Below are 15,598 nucleotides of genomic sequence, written 5' to 3'. Positions count from 1 at the left end.
GAGGGACGAGAAAAACTTTCTTGATAAGACAGAGATCTTTTTAGTTGTAGTGTTTCAAGAGCAAAGCAAAACTAGGAGAGCACAGAGGTGCTCTGCTCAGGTGCGCGGGTGCAGATCAGCGCTGCGGGGGGCGTACCGGGGAGGGGGCCCACGCCCGGGGGCTTGGGGACGAGGGAGGGCCGGCTGGGGGGGCCCGCGGGGGAGCACCCGAGGGGATTCAGCCCGGGGAGGACCCCGAAAGGGAGGGACCGGAGGAGGGGAGGGACCGGAGGAGGGGAGGGACCGGAGGAGGGGAGGCCCGGAGGAGGGGAGGCCCGGAGGAGGGGAGGCCCGGAGGAGGGGAGGATCGGAGGAGGGGAGGGACCGGAGGAGGGGAGGGACCGGAGGAGGGGAGGCCCGGAGGAGGGGAGGGACCGGAGGAGGGGAGGGACCGGAGGAGGGGAGGACCGGAGGAGGGGAGGGACCGGAGGAGGGGAGGCCCGGAGGAGGGGAGGCCCGGAGGAGGGGAGGATCGGAGGAGGGGAGGATCGGAGGAGGGGAGGGACCGGAGGGGAGGGACCGGAGGAGGGGAGGACCGGAGGAGGGGAGGGACCGGAGGAGGGGAGGCTCGGAGGAGGGGAGGCCCGGAGGAGGGGAGGCCCGGAGGAGGGGAGGGACCGGAGGAGGGGAGGGACCGGAGGAGGGGAGGCCCGGAGGAGGGGAGGCCCGGAGGAGGGGAGGATCGGAGGAGGGGAGGGACCGGAGGGGAGGGACCGGAGGAGGGGAGGCCCGGAGGAGGGGAGGCCCGGAGGAGGGGAGGATCGGAGGAGGGGAGGGACCGGAGGAGGGGAGGCCCGGAGGAGGGGAGGCCCGGAGGAGGGGAGGCCCGGAGGAGGGGAGGGACCGGAGGGGAGGGACCGGAGGAGGGGAGGGACCGGAGGAGGGGAGGGACCGGAGGAGGGGAGGACCGGAGGAGGGGAGGAGGGGAGGGACCGGAGGAGGGGAGGACCCCGAAAGGGAGGGACCGGAGGAGGGGAGGGACCGGAGGAGGGGAGGGACCGGAGGAGGGGAGGACCGGAGGAGGGGAGGAGGGGAGGGACCGGAGGAGGGGAGGACCCCGAAAGGGAGGGACCGGAGGAGGGGAGGGACCGGAGGAGGGGAGGACCGGAGGAGGGGGGGGACCGGAGGAGGGGAGGGACCGGAGGAGGGGAGGGACCGGAGGAGGGGAGGACCGGAGGAGGGGAGGACCGGAGGAGGGGAGGAGGGGAGGGACCGGAGGAGGGGAGGACCGGAGGAGGGGAGGGACCGGAGGAGGGGAGGCCCGGAGGAGGGGAGGCCCGGAGGAGGGGAGGATCGGAGGCGGGGAGGGACCGGAGGAGGGGAGGCCCGGAGGAGGGGAGGCCCGGAGGAGGGGAGGATCGGAGGAGGGGAGGGACCGGAGGGGAGGGACCGGAGGAGGGGAGGGACCGGAGGAGGGGAGGCCCGGAGGAGGGGAGGACCGGAGGAGGGGAGGACCGGAGGAGGGGAGGCCGGGAGGAGGGGAGGGACCGGAGGAGGGGAGGGCCCGCTGGGGGGGCCCCGGGGGGGAGGCTGACAGGGGACTGAGGGGGTCCCGCTCCGGGGGGGGCCGAGCGGGGGGGTCCCCAGCGGGGAGGCCTGGGGGGTCCCTGAGGGGGGCCGCGGGGGGCCGGGCGGCGCCGGGGGTGGAGGTGGCGGCGTGTGGCGCCCGTACCGCGTTGGAGAAGGAGACGCCGGCGTCGGTGCACTGCACCCGGAGGAGCATCTGGTTGCCGTCGTCCAGGAAGTTGTTGATTTCAGGGCAGCCGTACGTCAGCGTCTGGTCCCGGGGCTCCGACACCAGTCCGAAGTAATTCTGGGTCGTGGTGAAGAGGAAGGCCTTCCGCACGTCGCCGCTGCCGCCGGCCATGGCGGCGGCCAGGACGGAGCAAGACAGCGGCCCGCGGCCGCCAACGCCGGAGCCCACCTCGGCGCTCACGCGCAGCCCGCCGGCCGGCCCGCAAGCCTTCGCGGTTGCCAGCGCCGTCGCCCTGGCGACGGAGCCCGACGTCGGCGCGGCCGCGCGCGCGCCGCGGACGTTAGCGCTCGGGCACGCGCACGCACAGTCCTCGGAGGCCGGCGGCCGGCGGGAGGCCGGTGGCCTGCTGCCGCCGCCGCGGTCGTTCCCAAGGGCTTCGGGCAGGTGTTTGTCAGTCGCAAAGCCTGCCGTTTATTCTTTCTGCGGATTTCTCGTAGCGGGTTGTGGGGAGCGATCCAGGCAGTGGAGCCGCGTGCCCCGGAGTCCGGACGGCTGGGCCCTGGGGCTCCCGCTGCACCTGCAGCCGGCGGCGCCAGGCTCCGCATCTGCGAAATGGACCGGTGCCGGCCAGGTTGCCGGGCGGACCTCGAGAGATGGCTCTCTGAAGAGCAGGAGTTGAGCACAGTGTTAATTCTCCGGCTCCGTCTTCCCCCGCCCCTTTCTGTGGTGCTTCATTTCCCGCCAATCCCTTTCCCTTGTTACTTTACTACTAAAAATGCAACCGGCAGTTTTTCATCACGACTGTTACCCGAACACGCAGCCACACTTGTGAAATAACCAAAACGTACAGTGATACCTGTTAGCTTGTTTTATAACAAGCACAACCCAATACCCAGTACTGAAGAAGTACAGGAATGAAATCGGGCTCTTTCATTTTCTTCGCCGTGGCATCACCGTAAACTACTAAACTGCTGGCCATTCATTCTGATATTCTGAATTCAAAAATCATCTAAAATTTGCTGCGTGCTGCTGGGTGCCCAGTAATGGACTAGGCCCTGGAGACATAGGCCCTGCCCTTAAAGGATTTTGTAGTGTAGTCGGGCGTCATCTTGCCTCTGGTTTGAGCCTTCATCCTAAGGAACTCAAACATAGATTTTTTTTAATTTGCATTCAGTAACCACAACTTCCTCGTAAAATTATATTCTCTTATCAGTGGAAAGAGGGTCTTTTTATCTGCTGAGCATCTTGAGTAAGATTTGGGGGTGAACTAAAAGTGGAACCGCTGTGAATTGTAAAGGGAAATGAATTTAAATTCATTTAAATTTGCAATAATCCACGAAGTGGGAGAGAGGAGTGCATAAATTGGGATGCTGGCCCCTGGATGGGAAAAAAATCCAAACAGGAACCCAAGATGACTGGGTAGCCAAGATGGATTTTGAAAGCAAAGATGGCTAAATATGGATACAGAGATTTTTGCTCTGCAGTGGGCATTATGACCCTTAACAAAGTCTTCAGGAAAGCCACCTATACTCACAAATGCTTGGTCTAGGTGAGTTGTTTTGGTGGAAATGTGTGAAATGGTTGTTTTTAGCGTCCAGAACAATGTGATAAGTATGAAGGCGGCACAGGTAGGAACAGGAGTCTGGGAGCAGATGAGATCCTGTGAATGTTATCCTCCCAGGAATTTTTAGGAACCCTTAGGTGGGCTTTGGACTTCCTCAAGATATGACATTTGAGTGTCCAAATATAGTGTAAGTCAGACATTAAGAAACATAGAAACTCCGGGCGCCTGGGTGGCTCGGTTGGTTAAGTGACTGCCTTCGGCTCAGGTCATGATCCTGGAGTCCCGGGATCGAGTCCTGCATCCGGCTCCCTGCTCGGCCGGTTGTCTGCTTCTCCCTCAGACCCTCCCCCCTCTCATGCTCTCTCTCTATCTCATTCTCTCTCTCAAATAAATAAATAAAGTCTTTAAAAAAGAAAAAGAAACATAGAAACTCCAGTTGACACGTAAACTTAATGAGGGTAGGAATTTTGTATGTCACTGCTGGGTACCTAAAATTAGGCATAGAGTGGAAAGAAGACAGATTAGGTCTCTGTATTCATGAAGCTTCAATCAGAAGGAATCTCAGATATAACTAACTTATGCAGAGCCACAGAGATAATTAGTTGTAGAACCAAGATTGATATCCAAACCCAATTGCAAACTGATCTCTAGGCACTATATCACAGTGGTAGACAGCCAGACATCCACCAGTATCTCAGTGGCTACTCTCCAGGTGTGGCCATTAACTCATTCTCCCCAGTAGGATGTAAGCAGAAGTAATGTGTCCCACTTAGAAGACAGGGTTTGAAGGAAGTGAGTGTACCTTCATCTTTTGCAAGCTGGATACAAAACAAGAAGAGATGACAACCATAAATGTGTAGGAACGCGGGGCTCCCGACTCAGTGTGGAGCAGGGCCAGCAGCTGTTAAATAAGCAAGAAATAACCTTTATGGTGTTTGGGCCATTTTACAGCATATGTATGTGGGTTTGTTTTTTATAGTAAATTAAGCCAGTCTAACCAATAGAGTAATTGTTATCAGCAGTAGGGTGGCTGTTTGTTTTGTTTTGTTTCTTAATTTAATGTAGGATGTTGGCTTAGAGGTTGGTTAGCAGGTGGCATGAAAATAGGAAATATAAGCTGGAGAACAAGGGACAAAACCTTTCTGAGCCAAACTTTCCTGATTTTGATCTATATTGGCATATCTCAAACCTTTTGGAGTCGGGCCTTCTTTATGCTTTAAAAAATTATTGAAGATTCCAAAAAGATTTTTTTGTGCATTATTTCTATCAATATTTGCTGTAGTAGTCATGAGACCTTTTAAAACATATTCATGTATTTAAAAATGATAAGTCCATGACTTATTAACATAAATGACATGTTTTTATAAAGGTAATTAATAAATCCTAGGCTCCTGGGTGGCTCAGGCAGCTAAGCCCTGACTGTTGGTTTCTACTCAGGTCTTGAGCCCAGGGTCACGAGATCGAGCCCCATGTCCGGCTCCACAGCCCAGCATGTAGTTCTCTTGTCCCTCTCCTTTCCCCTCTGCCCCTCCCCCCTTGCACCCATTCCCTCTCAAAATAAATAAAATAGTTTTAAAAAATAATTATAATTCCCAACACAAACACAAATTTGGTCAGAAGACTGACGTTTCACATTCTTCATCCTGTCTCTTGCAATCAGTTGACCCACTGAAGTACCTGGAAAAACCTGGCCTCACACAGACGTGCAGTTAGAAAATGGGAAAGAACTTTAACAGCCTTTTCAGATCATTGTGAATATTACCCGTTGTTACTAAAATTCCACAAGTGGTAGTTTCTTAAAGGCTAGTTGCAGTTTGGAATCTGGAACCATATTAGTGATTCAACATTTCATACTCAGCTACATTAAAAACCATTGGTTATCTTGCACCCTGAATGGATCTTTGACCCATGCACAGTTTCCTAACATCACGCATTGGTCCTTTGGAAAATACTGGTTCACTGAGCTATGAGGATCTTCCAAATGTGGATACATTTCATTATGCAATATTTTAAAAATCACATTCATCAGTATACCACTGATCTCATAAGTCTTTATGCCTGAAGAGGTTGTCAAACTTACATCAGAGAATTTAAATTTTCCAAAATTCTAATTCTTGCATGCAAGTTTGGCAACAAAGAGTGTCAGTTATTTTCCCTGAAATGATAGCCTTATTTCATTCATTTTTGAGAAAAAATGTCTGCCACATACCCCGTGTCTGCATAATCATAGTTTTTGTCCTTCCAGGTGAACGTGGTCTTGTATGAAACAAGCTGCTAGTTTAGACCACGACTCCAGTCACACGGGTCTTTCCTGGAAGGCAGCCATTGTGCCTCCACATGCCGCCCAAGTGCTTTGTGTGCCTTGCATTGCATCCCTCAGAACGGTGAAATGACTTGCTCTCAAGCTCTGGGATTTGGGAAAGTCGATAGTATCTACTCCTTTATGGACACTGTCCTGTGCGCACACGGAGGTAAAGAACAGGTGAGCACTGGAACAGTGTTGTGCCCTGGCCTGGATCTGTGCTAGCGTTCATCACAGAGTTCTACAAACTTATTGCCTGAAAGCGACACCCCGCCATCAGCGTGAGGTCCTGCCCATCAGTCATGGGAAACCGCATGCCGGGTTGTCCGCCAAGGGTCTTGTGTGACTTAGGTCAGGATGCTGGTGGGCTGAGTCGTCGGGAGCTTAGGCTCCCCTTCCCAGCTCCTATCGTGGATGCAGAATTAAATTCCTTGCAGGTACAAGACTGCAGTCCCCATTTCTTTGCAGGCTGTCAACTGCAGTGACCTTGAGCAGGTCAAGGCCCCCACGTTCCTCACCTCTCTGTTGCAGCACCGGTGGTACACTCCCCCACACACCAGTTCAACCTTGGGTCTCCAACCTCTTGCAACAGGAAAGGCCCTATTCCCTCTCGGGGTTCACCTGATTCGACCAGGCCTGGTGGATAACCTTCTTTATTAAGTCAACTGAGTGGTAAATTCAGTATGGGAGTGACAAACCGACAAACACTAACTTCCCTGCTAATATAGCTCCTTCCTCTCTCCCTGTTCACAGGTGTCACCCCCACTCAAGGTTAGAGGGTTACACGGCGTGTGGAAACCTTGCGCCAGTTGAGAATTCTGCCTTCCACAGACGCCAGTGCTTTTGCATGATCAGTGAAAATGTGTTAGCCTGTGAAAATACTGTGACCTCCCAAACCTCTGAAAAGGGCTTCAGTGTCCGCAGGGATCCACTGTTCCAGGTGATCTCTAACAGATCTGCGTCTGTTCCATGAAAGTGACTAGAGGAAAAAAGTTTGTTCTGTTCGATCCATTATGTTTGACCAAGATTGGGCAAATTACATTATCATGTTGGTTATAAAAATTGTTCCCCTTATTAAATATACTCCTTACACTGACTCAGTTTAAGGGAAAAATGCCACAGGACTGTTATAGAATTTTTCATAGTAAAGCAGTAATCCTCTAGTTACTCTTCTTAGACAGTGGGGGGCTGTGCATGACAGGTGTTTTCAGAGCCCCTTCTTCAGACTTGCCAAAGCATGGCATTTACAGAGTTCAGCCACCAGCACAATGAAAGATATATCCTAATAGGACATTTAATACTTACATATATTTATGCCAATAGGACAAAAGGAATTCTATTTCTTCTGACCGTTCATAAGTAGTGAATGGTCACTAACCATTACTCCTGGCACACGGAGCCAGTCCTTCTGCAGTCAGTTGCACTGAAAATTATAGGGAGAGAGAAGGAGCTTTGTAAGCGGGGAAGTTAGTGTTTCTCGGTTTATAACACACAGCCGAAGATAATTCTTCGGTCTGCACTTCAGTGCCCCTCTTGCCCCCATGAATCCTGGGCAGAGTAGAGGAGGTGGGGGAAGAGACCAGAAATGTGATAACGTGGGTATGATTTTCCCCAGTCTCCAGTCACAAAGAGACTCAGAAACAGACATTAGAGGAGAGCAAAAAGTGTGGAGTTCCTTGCAGGTAATCCTTGTGTTTCATTTAAAAAAAAAAAAAAGACATTATGATTAAATAATTTAAATATTTTGAATCTTCTATCAAATTTTAAGTAGTATTTATTTGAATGCTGGTGTTTTTCTTTTTAAACATAATATTAATGGCAAGAATTATGGGAGGTATGTCAGAGACAGTACCCTAAACCTATTCTCTTTAAAGATGAACACCAGTCTTGGGAGAAGTTATTTTTTTTAAAGATTTTATTTATTTGAGAGGGAGAGAGAGAGAGAATACGAACAGGGGGTGGAGAGGCAGAGGAAGACAGAGAAGCAGACTCCCCACTGAGCAGGGAGCCCGGATGCGGGACTCGACCCCAGGACTCTGGGATCATGACCTGAGCCAAAGACAGATGCTTAACTGAATGAGCCAGCCAAGCACCAGGGGAGAATTTTTTTTTTAAAGTATGGATGTTTTTATACTTCTTGGTAAAAATTGTATTTATTGAGCTTTGGTTTGTATTTGCTTATATACAGGTTTAATTGACAAACATCTTGGTATTGAGGGAGAAGAAACCATGTGGCAGAGCACTCACGGGCTCTGGAAGCTTCTGCCTGTCACTTCCATTCACATTGTATTAGCCAAGCAAGTCACAGGGTCACATCTAACGGCAGGGGTCAGGTAAGCACAGCTGGGCCTTGTGCATGAAAGGAGAGAGAGCAGAAGTTTGAGAGCAGTCCTAATGACGAGCACACCTTCCAGACGTCTTTCCAGTTAAGAGAAAGAGTACTGCTCGGGCTACACAAAATCACCTGCCCTGTTTCCTTGTTCCGCCGTAGTAGTAATAAGCACAGTTCTCTGTAGTGGCTGCCCTTGATGACAAAGAACAGAGCCCCCAGCTGACCCTGACCGGCGTGCAGTATGAGCAAGCAAACACATGTCTTCAACGACTGAGCTCTTGGCTTCTTTGTTGCTGTGGCCTAATCGAGCCCCTCCAGACGGACCCGCCCTGTCTCACACGGAGGCCACTCCACGAATTTATGTGGCCACGTGAGTTTTGGTGGCTTTATAGAGTGCTGTCTTCCCTACACCAACCAAGTTAAGGGATGATCATTTGTCTGATAAAGCTAGTGCTTTTAATTTTGCCTTTCAGTGTGATCAACTATACTAGTGAAACTACTGTTTTAAGGTTCTTACTATAAAAAAAAATTCCAAACATAGTAATAGGTAGTATTTTCCTCTATAATGATGCTGATTGTTCTTTTAAATGCTTTGATGCGGCTTTCTTTCCTGTGTGCCTGACGTAGCTTACCTTTATTTGCAGGAGATAGTCTTGCTGAGACTTGTAACTGGATGCCCTGTAATATTATTTTTAAAAACACATAACCATTGATGTAAAGTGCTAAAAGGAAAACTTCTTCATACCATGGCAACTATTAATAAAAATGTCCACATAAACTGTTAGTATGAGTCTTTTATTTTCTATTTCCATTTTTATTTATGTGAAGTGATAGTTGAGTAACATGCAATTAAGCCACAGCTTTCTGCTTCACAGCCCAGCATCTTTTTTTGGATGACTTCTGTGATAAAATAACCCTCTGACATCACAGCCTGTTGCTATGAGAATAGAGCATCAAAAATTTGGTAGCATCAACTTACTCAAGAGGGTAGCTCAGGACAGATTTAAAGAAAAAGAGACCAAGTTTTTAATATATCTTTTCAGCTTGGCACCTTTAGTCCCTAAAGATGTCTTAACAAATATGAAATGTGAAATTGAGACCCTTATTCCCTGAAACTAATGGAAGTTACCCCATCATGTGTCTCATGTTCTTGCCTGGAACGGGGCCGTGAAGTCAATGAATGCACATGTGGGGGCAGTCCTTTATTAGAGAAAGGAGAGGGATTTAAGATCTCCATGTGATGCAGTCCTTGCCTTCGGGTTCAAATGTGGCTCCTCATGGTCCAGCAACGTGTAAACCAGAAAGATAGCTTATCTGGGCTTCCTGCTGGGGACACTCTGAGAGCTTGCTTATTTTAAGGCTCAAAGTCTTTTTTAAATTGGGATGTATGGTTTCTTTAACAATATAATTACCTTAAAAATTTGGCTGATATGTGCTTCTAGTTCCTGTATTGTGAATCCCACAGCTCTTTCCCATATATAATTCTCAAGAATGATTCATCTTTGCTCCCTCATGTACATGCCCCTCTCTCTCAGTGAATGATGGCTATCTGAAAGCTCTCTGAAACAGTAAGTTTGGATGCAAGGTTAAAACCCTTAATCTGATCTCTGCAGAAAGGTTGTATCACTTTTTTTGAACCGAGAGACCTTTTAGTGCCTTTGTCACTTAAAACTTTTAGGAAAAGTTATTACCTAGACCTTGGGTCTAGGAGCAGTCAGTTTTTCTAACTTTAAAAGGACCTTGATCTGTAGAATTCCTTAGTACCCTCTACCTCTTCCAGAACAGCAGCCAGTTCTCATCTGAGCTCCCCTCTTTGTTATAAGATCTTGCTAAAGGTAGATAACTGTATCCAGCACATATCACTCTGTCTCCATCTACTTCCCATAGAGTTGGGGTCTCACTAGGCTCATGGTCTACCTTCTACTTCTCACTGGGGACAGTTTTACTGGATATGTTACCAAGGTGAACTAGGGCTCTCCAGCTCACGAGCCTGCCAATCTGCTGCTTTGCTGTCTGCTGCCTACTTGTTCTGTACAAACTGTACTTTCTATATGGCAGCATCCTTCTTCCAAGCACCAACATCTGTATTCACATGGGAGTCCTTGTTCTCATTTGCCAAATATGTCTGGATTTCCCCATTCTTGGCACATAGTTGGACTGAAGTTATTCACTCTTTTTTCAGATCTGAAAATGTCTTTATTTTTTAGAAAATGGATTCCAGGAAGGTTAAAAAGCAGTACCAGAGGGTATAGGTGCAGAATTGGATGTTGTCATTCAAAGCATTAAGAATATGGCAATATACATACATGAAAAGCATCTCTTAGGTGTTTAAAACAAAAAAATGTATAAGTCATTCCTAACTAATTTGAGCTTTATAGCATTTCCTAGATGAGAAAAACAGTTAACATTTGAAAGTCCTGAAAACTTTTTCCTTGGCTAATTACATGAGATGATTTGCCTTTGATCAGATTCCTTCCTTTTTAAACATGGATAAAAGCATTACATAGGTCCACAGTTAAACAGGCAACATGTTGCAAATTACTTCTGGTATAATGTATTCCAACAAAGCTTAGAAAAGATGTTGAGGGGGCTTTGGACTAAGTTTAATAGTCACCTCCTCTGCTGACAACTTCTTTACACGTTGGACGCAACAGTATGGCCTGTCTTTGAAGATGGGCATGACCATTTGACTTGCTATCCTCTGAAATGTAATGTGATATATCACATATACACAGAAACTGTAAAAGCCAGTGTATAATTTACCACGGTTCTTTTCCAGTGCTGTGGTGATCATGGAAGTGGAAGTCAAGATGGGGGTTTGATCAGCCTAGCTCCCTGAGTAGCTGGCTATGATGAGTGTAGTGATCTTGATGGTAAATCATAAACAAGAAATACATTTGTGTTATAAGATAATGAGTTTTTGGTGTGGTATGTTACTGTACATTGCCCTGTCCTGACATACGCACTCAAGGTATGGCAACTGGCTTAACGTAACAGAGTTGTATTTATCCTTCGTTTGACAGTTGATTGTGATATTTGGCAGGCAGTCTTCTATGTGATGGCTCAGGCATTCTCTTCCGTGTTGTGGCTTCAGTATTCCCCAGACGACAGACTTCTCTCCAAAGTTGTTTGAACCTGGCTGAGAGATCAAGAGTGAAGCCTGGTGCAGGAGACTGTGGTGGCAATTCCCGACTGCCTAAGACAGTGGGAAGACCTCGCTGTGTCTCTGGGATAGGAGAGAATGACTTGTCGTGAGCACGGGGCACTCCGTGATGTGCAGACTTTGAGCTCCACTGGATGCTCTGACTTGCTTCTCAGGTGTGCGCAGCGCTGGCCTCCTGGGCGCGTGGTCCCTGTGGTGGCTTGCACACAGCCTTGTGCTTGGAAGGGTTCAGTGGTCGGCTCTCACAGGGCATTCAGGGAGTTTTGAACAAGGGACTCCACATTTTCATACTGCTCTGGGCCCCACAGGTTATGTAGCTGGGCCTGCATGTGGGTTCTACCTGGAACCTGTGCGGATGGAAGCCTGGGCTACAGATGGAATGTTGAAGAACTCACTGAAGTTTGTCTGAGAATTGCCTGTTTTTTAGCCTGTGGAGAGAAAATATTGTGAAAAAATTTTTTGTGTGCTTTTCTTTTTTGCACATTCTTGCTCACGACCATATATATAGTCAGTGTCATTCTCACTGCCTCAAGGAGAATTAAGGACTATAAAATCAGAAATGCAAAGAACAGTTGATTTGGGTTTTTTACTTTAAAAATATGCTGTAACAGTTGGAGGTCATCTTGGCTAGGAATGGGGTTCCAGAGCTGAAGAAGGCTCAGACTTGGAGGGGTTCTCTGAGGCTGGGGGTTTGCTTTTCTCTACTGCTCCTTCAAAACTATGTAAACTCATTCTTCCCTGGATCCTGAATAAAATCTCATTCCAACCCCGTATTGTTGTAGACTGTATTATTTGGAGCCTCTCTCTGCAGGGTTGTACATTCAGGTGTTGATAAACTCAGGTGTAGCCATAGGACTTAAACAGAAGTGGTGTCACTTCAGAGCAGGACCTTGAACAGCCAGCATGGGATTCATGTTTTCTGTTCCCTCCACCATAACGGGAGGCAGTGCCCCAGATGGTGGCTACTCCGTGTTGGGGTCCCAGAGTGAACCACAGCCACAGTCGGGCTGCAGGTGATGTGCTCTAGCACGCTGCTTTAGGATGTAGGGACACATGGCATGTGTTACATAGTTCTGCGCTGCCGGGCCTCTCTCAAACACTAGGAGCATTGTGGGCTTGTGTGAAAGAAAGTCATGTTCTAGCATCTCATTTCTACTGTTCCCTTAAGAGTTTTCTTTCTCTGTTTTATGTGTATGGAGATATTTCATAAAATGTTGGCCTGCAAGGTTGTTTTGAACATAAATGTATGGAAAGGAGTATTTATGTAGATCCGGGACCAAAATTCTATGTGGCATCCCATAAATCGTTTAATTTTTGTGTTGCTTCTTTTTCTGGCAAGTGCCAATGCCCTATTTTAAAGAGGTGTTAAGAAAAAATAAACTGTGTACAGAATATATAAATTAACACATTTTAAAGGACCATTTTTGGCTGCCTTGATTCAGATGCAATATTTTAAAATATCTTTTTCATCACTTCATCCTATAACCTTCAAAAGCTAAGGGATACGTGTGTAATCAAGATGTTAAGTAGAGGGCAGAGCTTTGGCTCAGTCCTTTTGCTTAGTGCCCTGTCTGGTACGAATACACGTCCACTGCTGTGTTAGATGGATATTTAGTTGTTTTTTTCTATATCTTTTTTTTTTTAAAGATTTTTATTTATTTATTTATTTGAGAGAGCGACAATGAGAAATGGAAAGAGAACACATGAGAGCGGGGAGGGTCAGAGGGAGAAGCAGACTCCCTGCCGAGCAGGGAGCCCGATGCGGGGCTCGATCCCAGGACTCCAGGATCATGACCTGAGCCGAAGGCAGTCGCTTAACCGACTGAGCCACCCAGGCGCCCCTTTCTATATCCTTCTATATAACAGTAGGATAAAATGAAGGATAAAGGAAATTGTCTTACCTAAAGTTATTGGGTGTCTTTGGATTTGAAACCAGAATATATGAGTTTTTGCTTAAGGTAAATGCTTCATGCCTCCCCTTCCTTCTCATTATTCTCATTAAAATTCTACACAAAAAGAACCACAATACTGTGTCGTACTTTGCTTCTCCATGGTAGGTGCCTTCTTGATGGAAACTAATGTATTGTCCATGTGTTAGCAACAGAAAAGACTAAAACCACCTAACTCGATGCTTATGTACTGCTCGTGGGCAGTGATGCCCCTTCTGTGAGTAACTGGAATGGTTCACGCTGACCATAGAGGTACGGTGGTGGCAGTAGGTACTGATCAAAAAGACAGTGAAGAAAACGGTCTCCATGACCCTGGAAATCATCTCTTTAATATCACTGATAAGCATAGATTATTGGCCCTTTGTTCCTAAAATTCGCTTAAATGCAAGTGTGCCCCGTGTATCCTTCCCCCCCTTCTGTAAGATTCATGAATAAAGGAGTCACGCCTGCCTTTTATATCCCTAAACCCAGCACAGTTCCTGGCTTATTTTAAGTGATCATTAAATATTGTGTGAGTAATAAACTTAATGAGTGAATACCATACGGTCTTCCATTTTTTGTTCCCCCAGAGAATTCCATAGATGTAGTGAGATCCTATCCGGTCAAATGTGCAGGTGTGGTGGGCTCCTCTTCCTTAGGCCTACAAGAAGCAGTTGTAGTTGTGTGAGAGAAGTTCTTCTTCTTCTTCAAAGAACACTCAATGGAGAAAAGACAGTCTCTTCAATAAATGGTGCTGGGATAACTGGATATTCACATGGAAAAGAATGAAACTGGACCCTGACCGTACCCCACTCACAAAAATTACCTCAAAATTGATTAACAACTTAAGTGTAAGACCTGAAGTCATGAAATTCCTAAAAGAAAACAGGAATAAAACTCCCTGACAAGGTCTTCATGATGATTTTTGGCTCTAACACTGAAAGCATAAGCAACAAAATCAAAAATAAGTGGGAGTACATCACACTAAAAAGCTTGTGCATATCAAAATAAAGTGAAAAGACAACCTATGGAATGGGGATAAAAATTGCAAACCATACGCCTGATAAGGGGTTAATATCCAAAATATATAAAGAACTCATACAACTCAACAAACAACACGGAAACAAATAACCCAATTAAAAAATGGACAAAGGACTGAATAGACACTTCTCCAAAGAATATGTATGAAAAGTCAACAGGTACATGAAATGATGTTTTATATCACTAGTCATTATGGGCATGCATATTAAAACCACAATGAGTTACTACCCCATGTCTGTTAGAAAGGCTTTTGTCACAAAGATGAGACAGCAAGGGCATGGATGAAGGGGACCCTCGGGCACTGTTGGTGGGAATGCAGACTGGTGCAGTCGCTCCGGAAAAGAGTATAGAGGATCCTTAAAAAATTAAAAAATAAAACTACCGTATGATCCAGCAATTCCACTTGTGGGAATACCGGTGACCCTTGAACAACATGGGCGTTAGAAACACCAACACTCCCGTGCTTAGTTGAAAATCTCCTTAAAACTTTTGACTCCCAGAAACATTACTGCCAACAGCCTACTAATGACCTTACCCATCCCATGAACAGTCGCTGAACACAGATTTCACAGGTCATACGTACTACACACTGTATTTACAATCAAGTCAGCTCGAGCAAAGAAAAAGTTATGAAGAAAACCTAAGGAAAGCACGCAAATCTGCGAGTAACAACCTAAACGTCCGCCAATACACGAGTGGATAAAGGTGAGATACGTGTGTGCGCATCACAACACAGTATTACTCAGCCAAAAAAATACGGAGAAATCCTACCATTTGGGACCACACGGATGGATCGTGAAGACACGAGGCTAAGAGCAGTGAGACAGATGACCACAGTGTCCCATCACCCTGCTGTGTGGGGGCTAAACAGGAAAAACCACACCGGGCAAAGCGAGCCGACTCAGGTCGGCCGCCAGCGGGGGCCCCTCCCCGGGACGGCGAGCGCGGCGGAAGCCGGGAGAGCGACAGCCGGGCTCCAGGCCGCCCTCGGAAGAAACACGCCCGGAGCGGCGGGCAGCCCCGCGCGGCAGGGGCCCCGCGGCCCGCTCTGCGCCGCAGAGGACTAGGGGTTCCCCCCAGCGCGAGGGACAGGGGGAGGCTCCGTGAGAAAGGCCGGGGTACCCGGGCCACCCACCGCGGCCGCTGGGTCTGCCAAGGCCGACCCTACCGCGCAGCGGCCACACCAGCCCACTCGGTCCCAGCGCAGCGCCGGCCCCGGCCACGCACGGCCACGCACGGCCACGCCCCTGCCGGCGGCCAGCGCCGCGCTGGCGTCACTTCCGGCCCGGGGCGGTCCGCATCCGGGTCAGAGCGAGCCTCTCGCTCGCGGAGTGTGTGAGTGGTGGAGGTGCTGCGCTGTCCGCCTTCTCTCTTCCCGGTGCGAGCGAGCCGCGGTGTCCACCGGCGAGGAGTGCCCCCGGCCGCGAGCAGAGGAGGACGGGGCGGAGACCCGGGCGCGGGCGGCGGCCGGGCTGGGCCGCTCTGCCGCGGGCTGGCGGCTCTGCTCCTCCGCTTGCTGCTGTGTCTGGGAGC

At 48.7% G+C, this 15,598-nt stretch overlaps 1 protein-coding gene and 1 long non-coding RNA gene across 3 annotated transcripts in view; one reads left to right on the top strand and one right to left on the bottom strand.

Moving 5' to 3' along the window:
- Positions 1-2,040, bottom strand: part of DYNC2H1 (dynein cytoplasmic 2 heavy chain 1) — a 317,720-nt gene extending 315,680 nt beyond the window's left edge. The window contains 1 exon segment of the mRNA XM_035722795.1: positions 1,712-2,040. Within this exon segment, the coding sequence (XP_035578688.1) occupies positions 1,712-1,906 (195 nt within the window). The 5' untranslated portion in view covers positions 1,907-2,040.
- A 362-nt stretch (positions 2,041-2,402) lies between these two features.
- Positions 2,403-6,490, top strand: LOC118356072. 2 transcript variants are annotated; one of them, XR_004819411.1, is made up of 3 exons: positions 2,403-3,284; positions 5,545-5,770; positions 6,355-6,490. It is a non-coding gene; the product is annotated as an uncharacterized LOC118356072 (long non-coding RNA). The 2 variants fall into 2 exon arrangements; XR_004819410.1 differs by having other exon boundaries at positions 5,545-5,781; positions 6,355-6,481.
- The last annotated feature ends 9,108 nt before the right edge of the window (positions 6,491-15,598 follow it).

This window comes from Zalophus californianus, chromosome 11 (assembly GCF_009762305.2).
Source record: "Zalophus californianus isolate mZalCal1 chromosome 11, mZalCal1.pri.v2, whole genome shotgun sequence".
Taxonomy (NCBI): Eukaryota; Metazoa; Chordata; class Mammalia; order Carnivora; family Otariidae; genus Zalophus; species Zalophus californianus.
Note: the sequence above shows the minus strand (reverse complement) of the source record. Positions and strands in the feature narration are given on the sequence as shown.